Here is a 22012-nt window from a genome sequence, read left to right as displayed (position 1 = left end):
ACTACCGAGCTGCATCGAAATAAGGTCAATAGGGAAGACGTGATTGTTGAGTTCAAGCGTACAATCACGAAGAACAGAATTAACAGCGACGGTTCTTCCGGTGGCAACTTCAACATCGAACGTCAAGGGGAGATGGGCGCGCTTACGATTAAGGAGCTTTTCGAACTCAAGCGATACAAAACAGTTATCTGCTCCAGTATCAAACAAACACGAAGCATATATACCATTCATAAGGAACGTACCATTAACCACATTGTTGTCTGCTTGAGCTTGGCGGGCGTTGATGTTGAAAGCACGTCCGTAAGCTGTTGGCTGCCGCGGGCCGTTGTGGCTCTTGCTTCACCACTCTGTTGGGGCACATGTTCGCAAAGTGGTTGGGATCACCACATGCAAAGCAAACTCTTGCATGAGCTGCGGGGGCAGGAGCTGCTGGTTGGCCCTGGGGAGCAGGAAGGAGAGCTTGTTGAGCAGGAGCTTGACCTTGAGCTAGAGCTTGTCGAGGACCGGTACGGCAATTGGCAGCGAAGTGGCCATACGCGTTGCAGTGAACACAAAATCTGCAAGCAATCCCAGTAGGATGTTGATAGGTACAAGTAGGGCAGAGCGGGTGAGGACCGGTATATGCACGCTCGGCCGGTGGTGGGGCTGCGGTTGAGCGGGTACTGCTTGTAGCGGAGCGACGGTTGTGACAGCGCAATTCTTGCTACTGTTGTTGTTGTTCTTTCTCTTGTGGCGGGAGGACTTTGAAGACTGCGGTGTGGCGGCGGTTTCAGCGGTGGGAGCAGCGGTAAATTGGTGAAGATTATTGGTGGCTTTATCAAAGTAACCAGCCCTGACTCACTTGTCGTTTATCTCAGCAGCGAGCAGGTAGGTTTCCTCAATAGTTGTCGTCTTTGCAGCCTGAACGAAGTCTGCAACACAGTCCGGCAGAGCACGGATGCATTTCTAGATCGTAATCTCAGGGGTAGTAACTTGACCAGGGCAGATGATACTCAACTACTTGAAGCGAGCAGTTAAACCAGCGTTATCTCCACCATACTGCTTGATATGCCAGAATTCGTCCTCCAGCTTTTGGAGTTTGTGGGGAGGGCAGAACTCTCGCATCATGATGTCCTTCAACTCGTCCCACATCAGCCCAAATGCTGCATCATTCCCTCGTTTGTTTCTCTCATCCGTCCACCAATCAAGAGCTCGGGATTAGAAGACGCCGGTGGCGTTAACAGTGCGAAGGTTTTCCGGACAGCCACTCTGGCGCAGGGTGACTTTGTTTGAATCAAACCATTGAAACATGATCGTAGGCCCATCTTCGCCGGTAAATTGTTTTGGGCCACAGGCTTTAAACTGCTTGAAGCTAAAAGTAGTTGTTGGCGAATCAGTCCTGGACTCTTCAGAAGACTTGCTAGCATTCTCATTTAGCTCGCTACCAATTTGCGGTATGACTTTTGCCATCTGCTTAGCGACGAGAGCAGCGATGCGCTTGTCTTCATGGTTTCGGCGAGCGGAGCGGGAGTGAAATGATCCAAATGACGACATTGTCTGCAACAGACATCGCCATATGACTCAGACACAATTTCGATTAAGTCGAGTATAACCTATTATCTCTCCCAAAGCTACTTTATATAAAGCACAGGAACACATCTATTCACATAATCACGTATGCACAAAGTCACAGAAACACATAAGCACGTAAAGCACGAAGGCACGTAATCACATAAGCACACTATATTTTGCACGTATTTGCCTACATTTGTCTTACTTATTCACCTATCATTCAAGGTTCGCGCGTTCAAGAATAGCGATTGCGAGTAGCGAGTACACAACAAATAGCATAGCGAGAGTTCGGCGATTTGTTAGCGTGTTGAGATAGATGTGCAGTGCGAGTCGTGTGTGTTGATCAAAGCGAACAGCGGAAAGCGAATAAAACACCAAAAATCAAAACACGTAAACAGATAAAACCACGTAAAAGTCACATAAAAGCGATAAACATCAGAGTTTAGCGGCGGTGAAATCCAGAATCGTAACACATAAAATCGAGAGTAGATTGTCTTGGGTGCGAGACATCGACTACCCAAAGTGATTCGACTATTCACAAGGACCCTGAGTACACACTTTTGCCTTCTGGACTGTGCTCTCGCCTCGATTTTGGGCGAATGGCACGCATCCTTCCAGTCACGGCGTGACTCAAGTCGTTGGAGTCCGTCGAGACTTTGGTGAGAGTTTTGTAAAACCAAAATAGGGAACAAAACAAGTCGTCAAGGTTCGGGTTTCACCCCTGACTTAACAACTTTGTTCCCATTTGATGAGATTGAGAGGAAAATTCGCGTCGAAGTATGGGTTTCACTTCTGATTCAACGCAAATTCTCTTGTTTATAATAAAAACGACGGTCGAACAAGCAATCCGATCGAGAGTTTGCGGTTTTCACACCTAGTCTCGATCTAATCACTCGTTCATTTTCAAAAAATTAGTGCAGTGATAGTGTTCAGCGAGTGCGAGCGAGATTAGCGAGTAAGCTCGTACAACACCCCTACCGGGTATGCACAAGTCGGTCCGTTGGTACTTAGACTATAGACTAGGTCGTTTCTAAGACATCGACCCGGACTTGGTCGAGTCATGCCTAATTCCCTATAGTTATGGCTCTGATACCAATCTGCCACACCCCAACCGATGACGGAAACATCGGGGCGCGGCACTAAGCGAAACAGGTTGTCCAGGATAATCCATAACAGCTATGCGTTATAATATATTAAAGGTTCATGTCCCATACCACAAACATAGAAAATAAAACAGTTATTACAGACAATGTTCTCAAAGACAAATATCCATTCTGACAACTCGGATTTTTATTTAGTTTGTTTCTAGACTCTCCTAGCTCGATTCCATAGCAGCTTACAAGCATAAGCATCCTAAACACCTATCACATACGTTAAAATAGAGGTCAATACACATAGTGTAAAGGTGAGCATACAAGTTTAATAGTATAATAGATTCGAAAGCGTTTACGCATAACCAGCATGTAACATGTAGCAAAGTGAAGCATGTAGGTTATCGACAATGAAATATGCACAGACATGACCACGAGTTGTAGAATGCGCAACACGTATCACCACTATGATACATGAAGAAATAAACTTAACAACCCCTGTCCACGACAGCTGCTGAGTCCAAACTATAGTACTATCGTTGCTAAGGCGTCAGGCAACAATCACTGTGTAAACATAACATACAAGCATTCATAGAGTAACACGTATAACATGCAGGAACGGTTAGCGTATAAAAGTGTTTGCGTTGTGTGATCGATGTGTTTTGAATAAGTAACGTATGTAACACCCAAAAGTGCGTTAAGCAAAAAGGGATTAAGTATACTCACAGATCGTGTTTAGTAAATAAACACTCTCTTGGATTGAAGGGAGCGCTGATAGCATAAGCGAAGAGCGGTGCGTAAAACGATGCAAGTGAAACAAGTGACGAATAGTAATCCGGTCGGATGGCAATCCGAACGGATGGTCATTCGATCGGATGTCAATCCGTTCGGATGGTCATCCGTTCGGATGGTCATCTGTTCGGATGGCCATTCGGTCGGATTGACACTCGTTTGGGATGGATGTGTTTGTGTATGATGGGTTTGAAGTTTTCGTTGTAGCATTTTGAAAACATAGAAGTATCTCTACCTTTCAGGTCGCCCGGTCGAACGGCCGTTCGATCGTATGGCTATCCGTCTGGCGAGGGATTTCTCAGAGAACAAGTTCACAGCAGGATTGTCCTTCGATCGGATGGTCTACCGACCGAATGGCCATCCGTTAGAAATCAATGATCTTTGAAAATTATGAAAAATGTTTAAGTGTTGAAGTTCAGGTGCAATCCGATCGGATTGTCGTTCGATCAGATGGCAATCCGATCGGATGGCAATCCAATCGGATGGCGATCCGTCCCGCAATCTGATCTTTTGCAGACTTAGAAATTTGTTGAGTTTGAAGGTTTTGCGGTTTGATTGAGACGGTATGACCACGTGTTAAACAACGGAAACTCCATCAGTCCCAGGTTATCCGATCGAACGGGAATCACCCCAATCCGTTCAGTTAACTGTTCGTGACGGTTGTTCATGCTCAACCGGAAATCAGATCTCAAACCGACACATCACTAGAGAAGAGTAGACAGCCTGAAAAAGCTCTGATTCTATCGGTTTTGAGTGCATTGAGTGTAAAAGAGTTGAAAGAAAGTTACAAACCATCTTTCAATCCTTTTTATCCTTGAAAATGTTTAGATCTATGCAAAATTATTGTTTAATCATGTGGAAATCTTTCAGATCTGAGTTGTTCTTGGTGGAATGAAGCCAAATCTTGAAGTTCATAAGAACTCCATGATGACATCATCCTAGAACACCACAAATCCGCCGATTTCACGGTTAAAAGTTAAGATTTAAAGGTGAAAATGATGAAGATGTGTGTGTAGGTCGTAGAAGTACAAGATTTGAGTGGAAAACTTACAAGAATCGCGAGAAATCGAGAGAAAGAAGGGCTTAAGCGTGCTGGTTGAATGAGAGAGTTGTCACATCACTGTTGTGATGTGATACGGCGAGTTGGATACGGGGTATTTATAGGTTGCCAAAAGAGGAAAGTGTGCACATGTAACGGATCGGATGGCACATTGATCGGATGGTCATTCGATCGAGTGATCCGGCGAGTTGGATTTCGGCGTTTCGTTTTCCGTGTTGAGCGTTGCGATGCATTTGAGCGAGTATGCGATGCGATAGTATTAAACAATAACTATAAATAACTTAATCGACACTCGCTATATATAACATACAATCATCACAAATAACTTGTGTTTAGCGTTTGCGATTTGCGTTGCGATAGAGTTGCGATTGCGTTTTCACATAACCACCACAAAACATAAATAAACATGCGCAAGTAACACATAAATAACACACACACGTAAAAGAATATCCAGAACGCATAATTCGAGTTGCGATGCGATTAGCGATTAAACTTGCGATTAAACCTCGATTATTAATAGATACTCCACATAATACAACTAAAGTCAATAAAATAAAAGATTCGATTAAAAGTCAAGGTGTACAATCCGTAGTTAAGCAAGGAGTGACAGATCGCAATTAGCAATCTTTTCTTCCTTTGACTTTGACTTTGACTTGTACTTTGACTTTCCAAAACACGGGGTGTTACAAAAACAACTTTTCCTAACAACTGACTTACAAGAAACTCCTTTGAGTTCAAGAAACTAAATGTCCACCATCCATCAAAAGAAATCTATGGTTAAGATGAAATGTTACAAGAAACAACTTTTCTGACCATGTAACAGACTGAAAAAGTAAATGTAACAGTTTTTTGCTTTTTCATTTTCTTTCTGACAAAAAAAGTGTATCAATTTTTTTTCTATTACACTAAAATTTTTCTGTAAAACATGTAACATAATTTTTACATGCACTACATATTGAAAACTCATAAAAACTAAGTTCGACAATGTTACACTCCGTAAAACCTGCAAAAATTTGTTATTGAAAAAAAAGTGTAACATGGGATGTTACATATATGTAACAAATGAGAAGGTGTAACATACACTTTCTCTCCTGACAAAAACTGTTACGTGTCAGAACTCTGAAAAAAGGTATAACACGTGGCAACATATGGTCATCCATTGAGTTTTTTGAACTCACATGTGTTTTTCCTCTATACTTGCCCTATATATATGTGTGTGTGTGTGTGTGTGTGTGTGTGTGTTCGTAAAACAAGTAAAAAGTTTTAAACTGAAGGTCAAGAAGACTTTGTCTGTAAGTTAATAAAAACCATATATGGGTTAATACAAACATCAAAATGTGATGAAATCTTAATACAATTATCTTTTTCAAGAATCAAGTGTATTAATGTACCTACCTCAAGATGAGAGGGAACAACTAAAACAAACTTGTCCTTAAATAAATGACATTCCTTTGACAAGTATATCTTAGATAAGTAAAAACATTGTTCACACATACTTTGATATGATAGATCTCAGAGATATCTCTTACGTGATAGATATCATAATATCATAACATAACGAGATAAACCTAATGGGACATTAGTTTTGTCCCACGAGTTTTACCTTAAATGAGTCATTACACATGTAACAAAAAAATATTGCTCTCCTTTAGATTATAATATGATCGATGAGATTATTTTCTTATACTTCATTAATTAGAAACCTTATGTAGGTTCAAGTCTATACTCGTTTAAATATTACTCACTTTGCAACACACTAGATCCATCTAGATTAATGTGAAGCATCTAATAGAGTATTATAATATCTTTAAGGTAGTGTTTGTTATGCAGGAATGAGATGTGGAATGGAATGGATGATTACGAGAGAATGAAGAAAATGGTGTTTGGTTGGTCAATGGAATGGAATTACCCATTCCAAAAGACATTCCATTCCCTCAAAATCATTCCTTCCACCCCCCATGTTTTTTTCCATTCCATCATCTCGTGCACATTTCATCAACACCACAACCCACCATCACCACCACCCACCACCGACGCCATCGCCGCCACCCGCCACCATCTCACCCTAACAGCCACCGTCGCCGCCGCCACCCACTCGCCACCTTTATCACCGACAGCCGCGACCAACCACCAACGCCACTTGCCGCCGCCGCCCTACCATCGTCGACGCCACCACCACCGTCACCACCAACCGTCGCCGCTGCCGCCACCCACCGCCACCTCTGCTGCCACCCACTACCAACGGCCACCTTGCCGCCACCACCCAGCGTCACCGCCGCACCGCCACTCGCCAACACCACAACCACCACCCATCGCCGTCGCCGACACCCACCAACACCACCTATAACCACCCACAATTACTACCACCGACCACCACCACCACTTACCGCTGATTTTATTACTCCGTTTTTCTTGCCTACCGAACAATACACAATAATAATTAATTCCATTCACACATGGTAACCAAACAAGACATGGAATAGTAATAATCCATTGCATTCACTCTTCCATTCCATTACCTCGTCCATTCCATTCCTTCGTCCATTCCATTACCCCATACCAAACAGACCCTAAAGGAAACGAGAAACCATAATTTAAAAGAATAAGTGAGAACTTAAACCAGTTGATTACTCTAACTCTGTTATATTAAAATTCAGTTTCGGGTATATCCTTATGTCAGCAGACAAAACTATCACACGAATGAGTCATAATGAACCAATAACAACCTAAGTTATAATGACATAATATGATGATTAATCACAACACATTTGTCAATAAATGTTGTTGAAAATTTATTAGTGAACTCATAAGTTTATTAACTTCATATAAATTATATATTGAAGACCTACTGTGATAAAGGCAACTACCATGTTTTCTCGAACAGTAACAGTTCGAGAGGGGTTGCATTAAACTTCGATACCAAATTAGTTATTCGTTTATGATAAGGGCAAATACGGAGCTCTAAATTTTATTTAAGTGTTTAGTGTTGTTTTATGAACTTACGGAGCAAATTTATATGTGATAAGAACCATGCGTAGAGAAGTTATGGCGCGCTTTCTCAAGAGGAAAAGGGTTGAACCACTTTTTTTGTCGGATTCTTCTAGTTAACGACCAAGTTATGTCTTAGATAAGTTTTTTTGTTGTTTTATTTAATGATTAGGAGAAATAGAAGTAGGTAGCATTTGAACTTTAATGGTTTTTGTTGTTAATTTACTTACTTATGAAGGTTTTCTATGTTGTTTACTGTTTTACTTGAAACTTTGTTTTTTAATGTGATAGGAAGTTAGACAATAGAGTTTGATTGTTTGAAAATTGAAATTGACCCAACCCGACCCGATCTGATCTGGCCCGCAAAACTTTGTTTGTTTATGTTTATTGGTTTTACATGACCCGACCCGATCCGACCCGCTATGAACTGAAATTTTTTATATAGCTAGGGGCCTAAAATCTTTAAATTTTTTCCGCACCCCAGGAAAAAATTATCGGGTCCGCCACTGTTTGATAGAATTAGCCTCTAACTGAAAAAAGTTCGCTAATGTAGGGCTAGCTCATTTGGTAGAGGCACATGACTTTTGTCTTTTAAGAGAGATCTCAAGTTCAATAAGGCTAGAGGGTATGGTGATGGTCCTCCAAGGGAGCATGATCCGCCACGTAGGCGCCACGTCATAGTCCTCCCAAGGATGCTCCATCCCCCAAAAGTAGAGGGTATGGTGTGACAACTCAAACCCTTAAGGTTAGTAACGTCATATATTGTGATCTTGACTTTTCATTATCTCTTTTCTTGCGTTAATTTTATGCTTAGTGATGACTCCGTTAATCTAATCGTAGAATGACTCGGCTAGATAACACGGGATAACTCTGTTAGAGTTGGGCCGCTAGTCTTGGGCCACACATATATCGGGCTATGTAGCCGATTACTAAACTACCCTAAACTTCGGACCAAGAACCAATCTACCTGAGCCCAACCTTGTACTCTTGGAATTGAGCAGTCCAACTGCCTTGTAGCCAACATATGCTATGATCGGCCCACTGCGACAACCTATTACTTTTCTTGTTTAGAGTAAACTTAAAACTCAAACTCAAACAAACCCTAGCTCTCTCAATTTACGTGCGGCAGCAGGTCTACCCCCCCCCCCCCTGCGAGATAACACCTGGTTCTGTCGAGTCCTCGGTTAGTGGTTCTTAACTGTAACGTTAATATTTGTACGATGTGATTTAAGTGTGATATTGAAGGAGATCAATGATTAAGTATGTGGTAATATGTGATGTATGGAATCGATATACATATGTAAATACTTTATGATTTCTTTATGTGTTGATTTATTAACAGAAGTATGATGATATGTTGACTATTGATTTGATAATGATCATGCGATGTGAATAATTGTAGGATTGAAGGTTGGGTATTAGGATTATAATAAACAGTTCCTTAGACTTCCTGTTGGGTTTAATCAAGAAGTGCTATGATATTTGCTTTGTAGTGAATAGTTTGAGTGCATAATATTAAGAATGTTGAGACATGGTAATGTGTATACGAAACCATAACCTGATTCGTTGCTGTTAAATTAGATAATAAAGTCGATGGTTAATAAGCCAATGGATCCATGTGCAAGATAAGAAGATGATTTGAAATTATGATGGATGATAAATTATTGTTGTTTAAGTGATCTAATACTCCTGTCACTATTAAAAAAATGACATAGCCCTTAGGTGTTATCTTGGACTGTTGAGCACGATACAAGGGAGGGGCATAATGTGCTAATTATGGTGATTGTTATAGAATATGGAATATTGTATTAGTATAGTTTTGGTGGATTATTGTTGTTAACCGGACTATGCTTAGTGGGCCGCACAGTAGAAGAGGGGGTATGGTACGGTTGGGTTAGGTATATTCTTGCACATCCACTTGATGATTGTTGCACACATGGAATCTGGGCCGAGGATATGGATCTGTGGGTCCATTTCGTTTATTAATTTGGGCTGTTGATGGGCCACGTAACACGCTAGGTTACGCTAGGCCCAATCGCACCATTATTATGTCGGGCCGAAGCCGGCTGATGTTACTTGGGTCGGGTAAACTTGGGCTGGTTGGTTGTAAAGGATTGGGCCGGGTGAAGTTGAATGTTGGGGTAGTGGACGTAGAGTCTTATGGGCCGCACAATCGGGAACCACTTGCACACCATTCGAGTGGGCCAGCCGAGTTGGGCCGCGGGCAATCATGGGGATTGCACACCATTACTGTGCATGGTTTATAAATATGGCCTTGTAAGCAAACTAATAATCAGGGATTTAAGCACCTACTATATTGAAGGGGTATGGTCCCAAAAAGCCGCGTAAACCTCCGTCAAGGTTGCGCGTGGAACCATACTCCTTATTCAATAACCTTCATATCACGAGCCTTGCGCGGGTTGCACCACTTTCCTGCTCTAGGTGGCGCGAGGGCTCACCCACAGGCAGCTCCGATATCAGCACTTAGCATGCTAAAGGAGCACACAGACATACTAACCCCGCGCCAGTTAGTCAAATGCTCGGCAAGAACCACACAGGGAAGCAACGCGAGGCTGCCCCAGGTGGTACACAAGGTACAAGTGGCGGTGAAAAAGAGCCAATGAACGTCCAGCAGGCTCTGTTCAATCGTGCGCCACGATCGTCTGAAATAGAAGTACCTAAGGACGCCTACGTGGCACCAATCAGAGGACGGAGACATCTGTCCCACGATCTCCACTTGTCTGCTGATGGCAGAAGAACAGCAGGGCCGACAACAATGACACGTGGCTCCAATCAAGGCGCGCCAGTGCCGAAGAGCTTCTAGAAGCCACTAAACGGTCGACACTAGCGAGACAAAGAGCATATCCGTTATGTTGTCCATTATCGGCCCAAGGCCCATCAGCTCATATCCTCTTACACCTCTCTGGCTATAAATAGAGACCTCGTTCCACAGGTTAAACATTCCATTCCCTCTACTCTCACTCTTAATACTTAATTATCCTCCCAAAGCAGTCGCTTATTCTCACGTCGGAGCCCGGTTAAGAGGGAAACCCCCACATTCCCCTCTTGACGAGCAACGGTGTTCTGTTTTGCAGGATTAAACATCAAAGTCGGAGCTCAGATATTCATTAGAAGATTAACCACTATGGTAGAAACATAAACCAAACTGATTAGTCCCCATAATTAGTTCAGTGTTTCTTCATTGACGCCCACCAGTTTTTCTACAACCATTTTCATCTTCTTTTTTCTGAGTTTTTGACATTTCTTCCTTCGATCATGGCTGGTCAAGGAACCATTCCCGAGTTCGGCTTCGAAGCCAACTCTAACGCGGCGTTGGGTGAAGGAATCCAAAACTTCCAAGCCCAGCAAATCGAGGAAATTGGTGAAGTCGAAGTAACCAATACTGGGGGCCCGCGCGGGAGCATCACCCGCATCACTCAGACGGTCACCCCAGGAAATAACGGCGAGGGACCTTCAAAACCAACACCACCTCAGAATGTTTCAGCGTTGCTAGGGCTACCAGAAGGCGAAACTCCAGCCTCATGGTACGCCAAGAATATCGCCACAATTAACGCAGCGTACCAATCTCTGATTGCGCAGCAAGCAGTCTTGACGGCAGAACCGTCCTTGGTCACTCCTCAAAGTCAGGGGGCACGCCAGATGCCCCCACCGCCAAATCTCCAAGGAAGAATCAATAGGCCACCCCCTACCAGGCGTCTAAGCGTACAAGACACGCGCAACACAACGGGAGAAACGGAAAGCTACTACGACTATCCGTCAAACCTTCAAAGAGGTCCTGTTCACTGCCGGCTCACGCCGCGCAACATGAACAACGAATGGGAAGAGACAGACCCGAATGATCCAACTTGGGAAGATGACGAGGGCTCGTCAGTCTTCAACCGCTTGCAGAGGAACCACGAATATTTCAAACCACGACAACATGTCGGGTATACAGAAGAAGCTGAAAGGGATTTCCGCCTGGCCTACAGGCCAGCGGAAGCTGCGGAGCATTCAAAATTCATCCCAAAAATCGCACTCGCGCTGCTTTCAATTGAAAAGTTACCTCCGACTGTCGGGAAGTTCAACGGATTGACTGATCCGGATGATCACGTCAGAACTTTCACCAGCGTAGGTTGCATGGGTGGTTGGAACATGCCTATGTGGTGTCACTTGTTTATTCAAACCCTTACCAGGGCAGCTCGCGCCTGGTTCGACAGCCTTCCACCAGGGAAGATCAAATCATGGGTAGATTTCAAGACACAGTTTTTGAGCTACTTCAGCCAACAACGACGCTACCAGTGCGACACTGCTGAAGTAGAAGACATCTGGCGAAGGGATGGTGAAGGTCTGGAAGATTTCATCACCCGTTTTAACAAAGAATGTTTGGAGATAGGCGGCGTGAGCGAACAACTCATGCGTTGTCATTTCAAGAAAGCCATTCGCTGCGATAGTCTCATCAGAACTATCACAGGCAAAGACGGGATGCCAAAAGAATGGGATAAACTCATGGAAGCCGCAAAAATTGTTGCGCAAACCGAAGAATCACTCGCTGGGAACAAAAGTTATCACTCTGAAGATCGATTCTCCAGAGGAAACACGCGCGACAACAACAGGCGCAACAGATACAAGGGTAATGATTGGAAGTCTGGGAGATCAAGGGGCCATGATGAAAGGCCGCGCAATAGGGAGGACGCGCGTGAAACAATAGACCGGATCGGTTACAGGAAAGCAGTTAAAGATGATAATTGTGACAAGCACTGGACTCCGCTCATAAAAACGTCAAAAGAGGTATTGATGACGGAGAACCACGATTTCAAGGCTCCCAGACCTATGACAAACAAGAAGGGGCAAGACCCCAACTTGTACTGTGATTTTCATAAAGACTCAGGGCACTTGACCGATGATTGCTATAGTTTGCGCCAAGAAATCGAGAAAGCGCTAAAGAGCGGTAAGCTAAGCCACTTGGTGAAGAACGTGCGCAAAGAAACTCGTCAGCTCTAACGCCACGACGAAGGAAATCACAAGAAAGTCCGACGCTTAGAGACCCACATGGTCAACGGACCGAGATACAGCGCAAAAGAGAAAGGCAAACGCCTCTATGAGCCTTCATGGCAAGAGCAACAGGTCATTTTCCCGGTAGTGCGCGGCGGCCCTCGCGCCACACGACCCGTCGTCATTACCGGTATCATCGGCCATTATGAAACAGAGTACATATTCATTGATCCAGGAAGTACAGCTGACATCATTTATGAACAGTGTTTTAACCAATTTGATGAAGAGGACAAAGCGAGACTCGAGCCAGTTGATTATCCTCTGTCCGGATTTTGCAACGAGATGGTTTTCCCACTTGGTCAGATCAGCTTCCCCGTCACACTGTCTGACGGGAAGCATTCAAGAACAACAAGCGTGAATTTCATGGTGATGCCCGTCAAGTCGAGGCATGATGTGTTAATTGGGAGGGAAACCCAAGGCGAGCTGAACATGGTTACTTCAACTCCCCATTCAGCGATAGGGTTCCCAACCAATACGGGAGTGGCAATCATCTACGCCAAGAAAGAAGTAATGTCAACTGAAGAATTGCGCCCAGCAAAAGCGGCGAAGGTTTCAGCAACCGAGCCTGAAAAATGGGTTTTAAACCGCAAATACCCAAAGTAAACAGTGACAATTGGCCACGCCATTTCGTCAGACATCCGAACGCGTTTGAAGCAGTTACTGTTCAAAAATATGGATATCTTTGCCTGGACCCCGGCAGACATGACCGGCGTCCCGTGCAACATAACCGAACATTGCTTAAACACTTACCCTTCTGTTGAACCAAAGGTCCAAAGAAGGCGCAGCTTAGGAGCAGACAAGACGAAAGCAATGAATGAACAAGTATGTGAGCTGCTCAAGGCTGGGATTTTGCGAGAAGTGCGTTATCAGAGTTGGGTCGCGAACCCAGTAATGGTGAAAAAGTCGAATGGTGGATGGCGAATGTGCGTAGATTATACCGATCTCAACAAGGCATGCCCTAAAGATTGCAATTCTTTTCCCGAGATCGATAAAAAGATAGACTCTCTCGCGCCATATAGATGGAAGTGTTTCTTGGATTGCTACAAGGGTTATCATCAAGTACAGATGAAGCTCGAAGATGGGGACAAGACAGCTTTTAGAACTGATCTTGGAATCTTTTGTTATACAAAGATGCCATTTGGTCTAAAAAATGTTGGCGCAACATACCAACGCCTGATGGTAGGGGTGTGCAATAACCGAACCGTTAACCGAAACCGAACCGAAAACCGACAAAACCGAACCGAAATTAACCGGAACCGAATTAACCGAAAGTCGGTTAACGAATATTTTTTTTACCATCGGTTAACCGAAATTAACCGAACCGAACCGAATCATTTATTTTTTTATATATTTCTAGCTTTTATACCTCTATTTCATGTATTCATGTTTTATACTTTCATTTCATGTAATAATATCTTTATTTCATTTACTTATGCCTTCATTTCATTTATATATACCTTCATTTCATTTATTTATACCTCCATTTTATGTATTTGAACATTTATTCATGCATTTATACCTCCATTTCATTTATTTATACATCCATTTCATGTATTTATACATCTATTTCATGTATTTATACCTCCATTACATGTATTTTTAAGCAAAAAAATAACCTCTTGTTTGGATTGGTTATTAACCGAAAATTAACCGAACCGAACCGAAAACCGACAAATTAACCGAATTAACCGAACCGATTAACCGATGACTTCGGTTACGGTTACGGATAATGCTAATAACCGAACCGAACCGAACCGTGCACACCCCTACCTGATGGACAAGACCTTCGCGGGGGACATCGGAAAGCACATTGAAGTTTACATCGATGATCTAGTGGTTAAAAGTCCCGAAGAGGACCAAATGTTGAAGGACATCGAAAAAACGTTCAATTCATTGCGCAGTGTAAATATGAAGCTGAATCCAGCCAAGTGTTCTTTTGGCATGGAAGAAGGGAAGTTTTTAGGCTTCATAGTTACAAACGGCGGTTTTAAAGTGAACCCAGAGAAAGTCCAGGCCATAGAGCGAATGCCATCGCCGCGAACAATCAAAGAGATACAACGGTTGGCCGGCCGCCTGGCCGCGCTTAACCGTTTTCTTTCCAATCACGCCGCGAAGTCGTACCCCTTTATCAGCACGTTGCGCAACTGTGTGAAGAAACAAGAGTTCAAATGGACCCCCGAGGCAGAGACAGCGTTTCAGCAAATGAAAGAGTGTTTGATTGAGCTCCCTACCCTGACTGCATCATTCGAAAAAGAACCACTCATACTGTACTTGTCTTCTTCGGATACGGCAGTAGGGTCGGTATTACTGGTGGAGAGAAATGGAGTCCGAACTCCAATTTATTACGTCAGCAGGGTACTCACTGACCCGGAAACAAGATATTCCACGATGGAAAAATTGGTTCTCGCGCTGTTACATGCCTCCCGAAGGCTGCGCAGATATTTTACAGGGCATGTGATAACCGTGCTTACCAACTTCCACATTGGCACGATATTGCAAAAACCAGAAACGTCCGGGCGGTTAGCAAAATGGGCCATAGAGCTGGGAGGCCACAACATTTTGTACAGGCCGCGCCCAGCCATCAAGGGCCAAGTCCTAGCTGACTTCATCACATAAGTCCCAGTTGATAAAATCAAAGAGTGTGAGCTGATAGAGACCCCTGAAAAAGACACGACAAATGAGACTTGGATGCTTTATACCGATGGGGCCTCAAATGAGGACGGCGCAGGAGCAGGATTGCGCCTTGTCAGCCCTGAGAATCATGAATTTACTTACGCCATCAAGTTGTACTTTAAAAACACCAACAACGAGGCGGAGTACGAAGCATTTCTGGCAGGCTTACGCCTCGCCATCAAAATGGGAGCTAAAAATTTACAAGCACACGTTGATTCACTCCTGATAGCTAGCCAAGTTAACGGTATATACGAGGCAAAGGGCGAGGTTATGGCCCTATATCTAGAGCAAGCGAAAGAATTGCTTCAGCAGTTCCAGTCTCACAAGGTAATCCACATCAATCGCTCTGAAAACAAACCGGTCGATGCCTTGAGCAAGCTTGCTTCAACTTCCTGTCAACACCTTGCTAAAGATGTAAGAATCGAAGTACTCAAGAATCCATCAGTCTTGCTGCGACAAGTAAACGTGATCGAGATGGGGCAACCATCCTGGATGACCCCTATAATCCAATATTTGCAAGAGGGGATACTCCCTGAAAACAGAGCAGAGGCAAGGAAGATTCAAAACAAGGCCCTGCATTACGAAATGAATGGCGGTATTCTGTACCGAAAATCCTTCTTGGGGCCACTACTGCGCTGTGTGGACCCCCAAGATGCGAACTACTTGATCAGGGAGATCCATGAAGGGATCTGCGGCATCCATTCAGGACCACGCATGGTTGTCGCGAAGATTATGAGCGCCGGATATTACTGGCCAGGGATGCATGTCGATGCCCTGAAGGAGATCCGAAAGTGCGACTCCTGTCAGCGACATTCTCCAAAAACCCTGCGCCCTAAGAACGACCTTATCCCTATATCCACTGCATGGCCTTTTCAGCAGTGGGGAATCGACATGGTGGGACCCTTCCCAGAGGCTCCTGGCGCCGTCAAATTTATAATAGTGGCCGTCGATTACTTCACGAAATGGGTGGAGGCCAAAGCTCTCGCTTCAACTACAGCTATGATGGTGCGCAAGTTCATTTGGGAACACATCATCTGCAGATTTGGCCTCCCACTCAAGATTGTAACCGATAACGGCACCAACTTTGCGTCAGAAGACCTCCACAATTGGATGAAAGAGATGAAAATCGAACACACTTTCACCTCTGTCGCGCATCCTCAAGGCAACGGACAGGTGGAAAGCGTGAACAAATGTATTGTCGAGGGGATAAAAGCCCGACTGGGCACAAGGCGCAGAGGCTGGGTGGATGAGCTCCCAAGTATCTTGTGGGCTCACCGAACCATGCCAAAGACAAGTACCGGCGAAACCCCTTTTAGCCTAGTCTACGGCTCAGAAGCGGTTATCCCGGCTGAAGTTGGCCTACCCTCCCCACGCTTGACGGCAGTCAACGCAATCGACAATGAGGTAGAGCGACGTCTTGACTTGGATTTGTTAGAAGAAAGGCGCGAAATCGCGCGAATCAGAGAAGCCAAGTACAAAACACAACTGGAAAGGTACTACAACACAAGAGTCCGCATCTGTACCTTCACTCCAAGAGAATACGTCTTCCGAGACAATGAAGCATCAAATGCTGAACGCCCAGGGAAACTAGCACCCAAATGGGAAGGCCCATACTTGGTTCACGAAGTGCTGGGCAAAGGGGCTTACAAGTTACGCACCCTAGATGGCCATATCTTACCGCGAACGTGGAATGCGCAACAACTGCGCAAATGCTATATGTAATTTAACTCGGCCGTGCGCCTCTTTACTTTCCTATGTTGGCTATACGCCCTTTACAATTAATGTATGTTGGCCTAAGCTCCTGTTTCCAAGTCAATGAAAGCATACGACATGTTTTCCATTACTTCTTTCGTTACAAATGCATGTTAAACTTCTGGTTAGCACGAAAACACTCCAGTAACTTACAAGCTCTCCAATGAAAGCGCCTCCAAGGTCTTCCGCGAACAAAGCGCGAGATCGGGCAATTGTACTCACATGAGACACTTACATTTATTCGAGCTAACTTAACATAAGTTTCCAAAACATTGCAATAATTGTAACGGGAAAGAACAAAAGTCCATTAAATAAGCGCGACCGCGCAAAGGTTTACAATGAAAACGAACAAAAAGTTACAAGGCTCCAAAGCCTATCAACAAAGCCTATTCAAGTTCATCACCGTCATCACCATCATTCCCACCGTCAGCACCGTCGTCATCGTCGTTTCTACCATCATCACCAGCTGGCTCCTCATCTGATAGTTCAACAGTTATCGGTGGATCAAGGATGGCCTTGAGACGCTGACACCAGTCGTCTTGCTTTAGAGCCTGCACGACTAAGTCCACCACAGGAAGTGTAAGGTTATCATAAGCACTTTCAGCACGCGTCAACTCAGCATTAGCCTGATCGGTCACCGAACAATGGCTCACGTCAAACTCCTGTCCAAATACCTCCTCAACGTGCTGCGCACATTCCAGATACCCTCCACGATGACCTACTGCACGCGCAACATCTGTTAGAGCAGCAACAGCGCGATCTAGCTCTCCAGCGTTAAGGATAGAATTGGCAACCTATAACGAAAGCTGCGTATTAAAGACAACTCCTAGCAAATTAAACGTACAAAAAAATATAAAAGTACAAACTTACCAGCACTAATCCGCGGCTGCGCATCCACTCGGCCTCGGAGACAAGCGTATCAACAATGCCCTGCGCCTCAGAATAGTTAGTCTGCGCTACATTGAGAGCGGCAGTACTAACAGCACGCGTTTCCTCAGCAGTGGCAGCCTTAACCTTTTCCGCTTCAAGATCAATTTCCAAGGACTCGCATCTATCAACCTGATCATTCAGGCGGCGTTTCAGCTCAGCGATCTCGACATCCTTGGCCTGTAGATCCTTATCTTTGTTTGACAGCTGCAACTTCACATCAGCCAACTCAACCTAAAAAGCGACAAAGGACTCAGGCTATGTTGCAAATAGAATACAGAAGGAAAGGGAGTTTTTACAAACCTCAGTCTGCTCTTTAGCAGCCCGTGCAGCTTGCGCATCCTCAATCTTCGCTGTAAGCTCCACAACCTTGGCTTCGAGATCGACAATCTTGTTACGAGCCGCAAACGCGCGTTCATTGTCTTTCTCACATATGCGCTTGAACTCGGCCTTCTCCTTAGCCAGCTGCTGCTCAGCAGCTTGAAGTTTGTTTTTCAGGCCCTCGCGCCCCCATTCCTCCGCTTTCTTGTCGGCATCGAACTTGGCCTTCTCTTCATCAAAGGCGGCTTTTGACTTCTCAAAATCGCTAATACGCTTCAACATCCGCTCGCGATAACTCTCCCAATCCGCCCGCTCCCTAACCATTGTTCGCCACTCACGAACTATTTGATGATTGGCGGCGCGAGTATTGGCCTCCCCGATCACGTAAGTTCGATACAGGCTTTCACGGGTCTTCGCCCTCTGCCGATTAACCTCACCAGGAGTAAAGGAGTTTAGGAACCAATCGCGGCAAGGCCCAAATTCTTGAAAGGTGTCCCTTTGCCTCAAACCCCAGAGAGCTTGGTGAGGGGCATTACCATGTTCTTCCTCGGTATAGCTTTTGTAGTAGATATCACCAAGGGTATCCTTCGCCCCAATGACTTGTGGGTTATAGCCCCCAGCGCCACCAGAGCTTGCGCCACTAGAAACATACCGACCCGACCCCTTGGTAGAAATTATCTTTGAGCGATCAATAACTTCAGTATGCGCGGGGTGGGTAAGCTTCGCAACCTCAGGCTCTTTCCTCCTCTCAGGACCCTTAGTGATCTCCAACTCCGGATCATTGATAGGCTTTTCCATAGCCTTCTTCTGCTCTCTCTCCTTCTCCACATCAGAGGCTTTCTTCCTCTTCGCCTCTTCAGCCCGCTTCTCTTCCTCAGCTTTCTTCCTCTTCGCTTCTTCAGACCTCCTATCCTCCTCAGCTTTCCTCTTTTTCTCTTCCTCAACTTTCTTCCGACGCTCCTCAGCTTTTCTCTGCGCCTCAGCAGCCTTCGCCACATCCCTCTCAGTAACATTTTTGTCCTTAACAGACTCAACCCCAAGAGTCTGGGAAGATTTAATGGTAATCTTCGGCCTCCTCGGCTCTGGCTCAGTAAATGTAACCCCCTTCTCAGGGGTTTTCTTCTTGATCTCTGCAGAAACCAAGTAATTAAGCAAAGAAAATAACAATAGGAAGAAAAGTCAAGAGCTTACCAGGAGAAAATTTATAGAGAGAGCCCAAGTTGCTCGTTTTCCCAACCAAGGGAATCGCACCAACCATCGATGCGGAAGCCACACCAGTGGTGGTCTCGCTTCTAACTCTTTTTCTGCTGATCAACTGTTCAGCAGCCTCCTCTTCTTCTTCAGCCTCCTCTTCTTCATGCGCGGCAGTGGAAGGAGTTGCACCAGCATCAGGGTTACGAGAACCCGCGCTTCCAGAGCTCCTTGAACCACCCGCTCCAGTCTTCGTCTCAGCTGCGCGCGACAAGCCTTTAAGTGAATCACTAAGTATCACATAATCCTTTAAGTCACTCTGTCGAAGGCGAAGAGTACCTTTACCAGCAGCACCAGCGGTTGCGCGACTACTACCAGCCCCCTTACTAGTCACCTCAGGATCCAAGTTGACTTTCTTCTTCTTTTTCAAGGGTTTTTTCTTCTTCTCTTCTGGGTCAACCCCCAAGTCGCGCAACACACCTGCAAAGATGTTAGACCACGGACTTAGCTCGCCGTTTGAAGACCCTACAGACTCCTCGCTGGAAAGATAGAAAACCTCTTTCCCAGCAGAAGTCACAGAGCGCAAAGGACGAGGTTTAAGGAATTGCGCACCTTCGGTTGCGGTAGGCGGCGAGGCAAATGCATCAGCAACCGGGTACATGAAATTGCCTCTAATCTGCTCATACCAGCTTTCCTCATCATCGCGAAGGGAGCGCACGCCCATAGATCCTCCAAAAGTAGCAAAGGCATCTTGGTACAGTTGCGCCTCTACACATCAAAACGCATAAGTAAAAAAACGCAGGAGGCATAAAACAAGGGAAAGTAGGAAAATAACTGACCTTGATCACCAATCTTCAAAACTGGCACTTCCTTGCTGTCCGGTGACCACTGGTCACTCATGCGCGCTGCGACCAATACATTTTCCCCAAATACCCGGTTAGGGGTAGGGGTCAATTGTTGATACCACCGTTCATGTTTTGGGATCGGAAGATCCTCTTTCAGCACCGGCTTGCTCCAATCTCTGAAAGGCATGGCAATCGGAAGCACCTCTTCTCGAATAAAGAAAAAATTGGGTTTCCAATCATGGAAACTCCTTGGTGGATTTAACAAGATCTTCCTTGCAGCTCCACGGCTGGCAAACGAGAAGAAGCCCATCGTCCGTTGAAGCTGATAAAAGGCCCGGAACTTCTCAACAGAAGGCTCGATGCCATGGGCTCGGCACAAGAACTCAAAATGACGAACCCTAACCATCCCAGGTGGGCTCATCTGGGAAATATGGAAGTTGTAGAAGTGCAAGATGTTCCCCATGAAGTTCGTCGCCGGCAACCGGAAGTTGCCTTGAAGGAAAAAATCTTCGAACAATGTGATGTAACCCGGCGGTGCGTCGGCGGCCGTCTGATTCTGGGCCGGATACCGTGCATCCCATTCCGGTGGAAATCGGAAACTCCTAACGATCTGCTCAAATAGACCAAGATCCCACCGGAAAACCGGGACCGGCCCCTCCTCTCCAGAAACACCCTCTTGATGTTCTTCAGTCATCGTGAATAAAGATCCAAGTTTCTGGAAAAACTTGAAGATATGAAGAAATATCTTGAAGATCTGTTACAATATTTGAAGATTAGAAGAGAAGAACCGAGAGAAAGATGGAAACAGTAGAAGAGAAGTGATAACCTCTCACATCTCTTCGGATATATATACCCATCGCATTTAATGCGATGGGTAAACGTGCCGCACTCGCCGCTAAGCTGGCCAACGAGATGATGCCACGTAACACGTAAAAGCAGGGGTGACGGTTGCCACGCGCGCGTGGGCCTCACTCTCCTAACACAAAGTGTAACCGTTGCAGGAGTCAACTCAGACGTCACAAACAGCGACTTATCTCACCAACTTGTCAGAGTTCAAATTTCGAAGTTTTCCCGCCATAAATTACAACTAGCTTCCTGCAAAAGCTATCAAGGCTGCGCAATGTAACATCGACTTAGCAACCCCTTTTCGCGCTTGCTCAGAAAAGTAATGAATCACCTAGTACCAACCTTGGTAGCCGCGCGGTTGTAAACAACAAAGACTACACGCGCCATGCCAACCAAAGGCAAGAAAGCATTTTATTCAACTTTTATTTTTTCTAAGTCCAGAGCTCCAACCACTTGCCTCGCGCATGGTGCAGCACTGGACTGGGGGGATTTGAAGGGGTATGGTCCCAAAAATCCGCGCAAACCTCCGTCAAGGTTGCGCGTGGAACCATACTCCTTATTCAATAACCTTCATATCATGAGCCTTGCGCGGGTTGCACCACTTTCCTGCTCTAGGTCGCGCGAGGGCTTACCCACACGCAGCTCCGATATCAGCACTTAGCATGCTAAAGGAGCACACAGACATACTAACCCCGCGCCAGTTAGTCAAATGCTCAGCAAGAACCACATAGGGAAGCAGCGCGAGGCTGCCCCAAGTGGTACACAAGGTACAAGTGGCGGTGAAAAAGAGCCAATGAACGTCCAGCAGGCTCTGTTCAATCGTGCGCCACGATCGTCTGACGAGAAGTACCTAAGGACGCCTACGTGGCACCAATCAGAGGACGGAGACATCTGTCCCACGATCTCCACTTGTCTGCTGATGG

General features: G+C 45.2%; 1 protein-coding gene across 1 annotated transcript; it reads right to left on the bottom strand.

Annotated features, from left to right (window-relative positions):
• Positions 1 to 17345: 17345 nt before the first annotated feature.
• LOC110914099 lies at positions 17346 to 20937 on the bottom strand. The gene is made up of 6 exons (XM_022158920.1): positions 20238 to 20937; positions 20011 to 20166; positions 19399 to 19878; positions 18190 to 19337; positions 17830 to 18120; positions 17346 to 17753 (listed from the first exon to the last, which is right to left on the bottom strand). The coding sequence occupies exons 1-6, from the start codon at positions 20935 to 20937 to the stop codon at positions 17346 to 17348; spliced, it is 3183 nt and encodes a 1060-aa protein (XP_022014612.1).
• Positions 20938 to 22012: the final 1075 nt, after the last annotated feature.

The sequence above is a fragment of the Helianthus annuus genome, chromosome 15 (genome assembly GCF_002127325.2).
Source record: "Helianthus annuus cultivar XRQ/B chromosome 15, HanXRQr2.0-SUNRISE, whole genome shotgun sequence".
Lineage (NCBI taxonomy): Eukaryota > Viridiplantae > Streptophyta > Magnoliopsida > Asterales > Asteraceae > Helianthus > Helianthus annuus.
This window is presented reverse-complemented; position numbering and strand designations above follow the sequence as displayed.

Coding starts and splice junctions, on each gene's coding strand:
- LOC110914099 (XM_022158920.1), bottom strand. CDS start 20,937: ATGACTGAAGAACATCAAGAGGGTGTTTCTGGAGAGGAGGGGCCGGTC. Junction 20,167..20,237: donor TTTGAAGATTGGTGATCAAG/GTCAGTTATTTT, acceptor TTTGATGTGTAG/AGGCGCAACTGTACCAAGAT. Junction 19,338..19,398: donor TCTCTATAAATTTTCTCCTG/GTAAGCTCTTGA, acceptor TGGTTTCTGCAG/AGATCAAGAAGAAAACCCCT.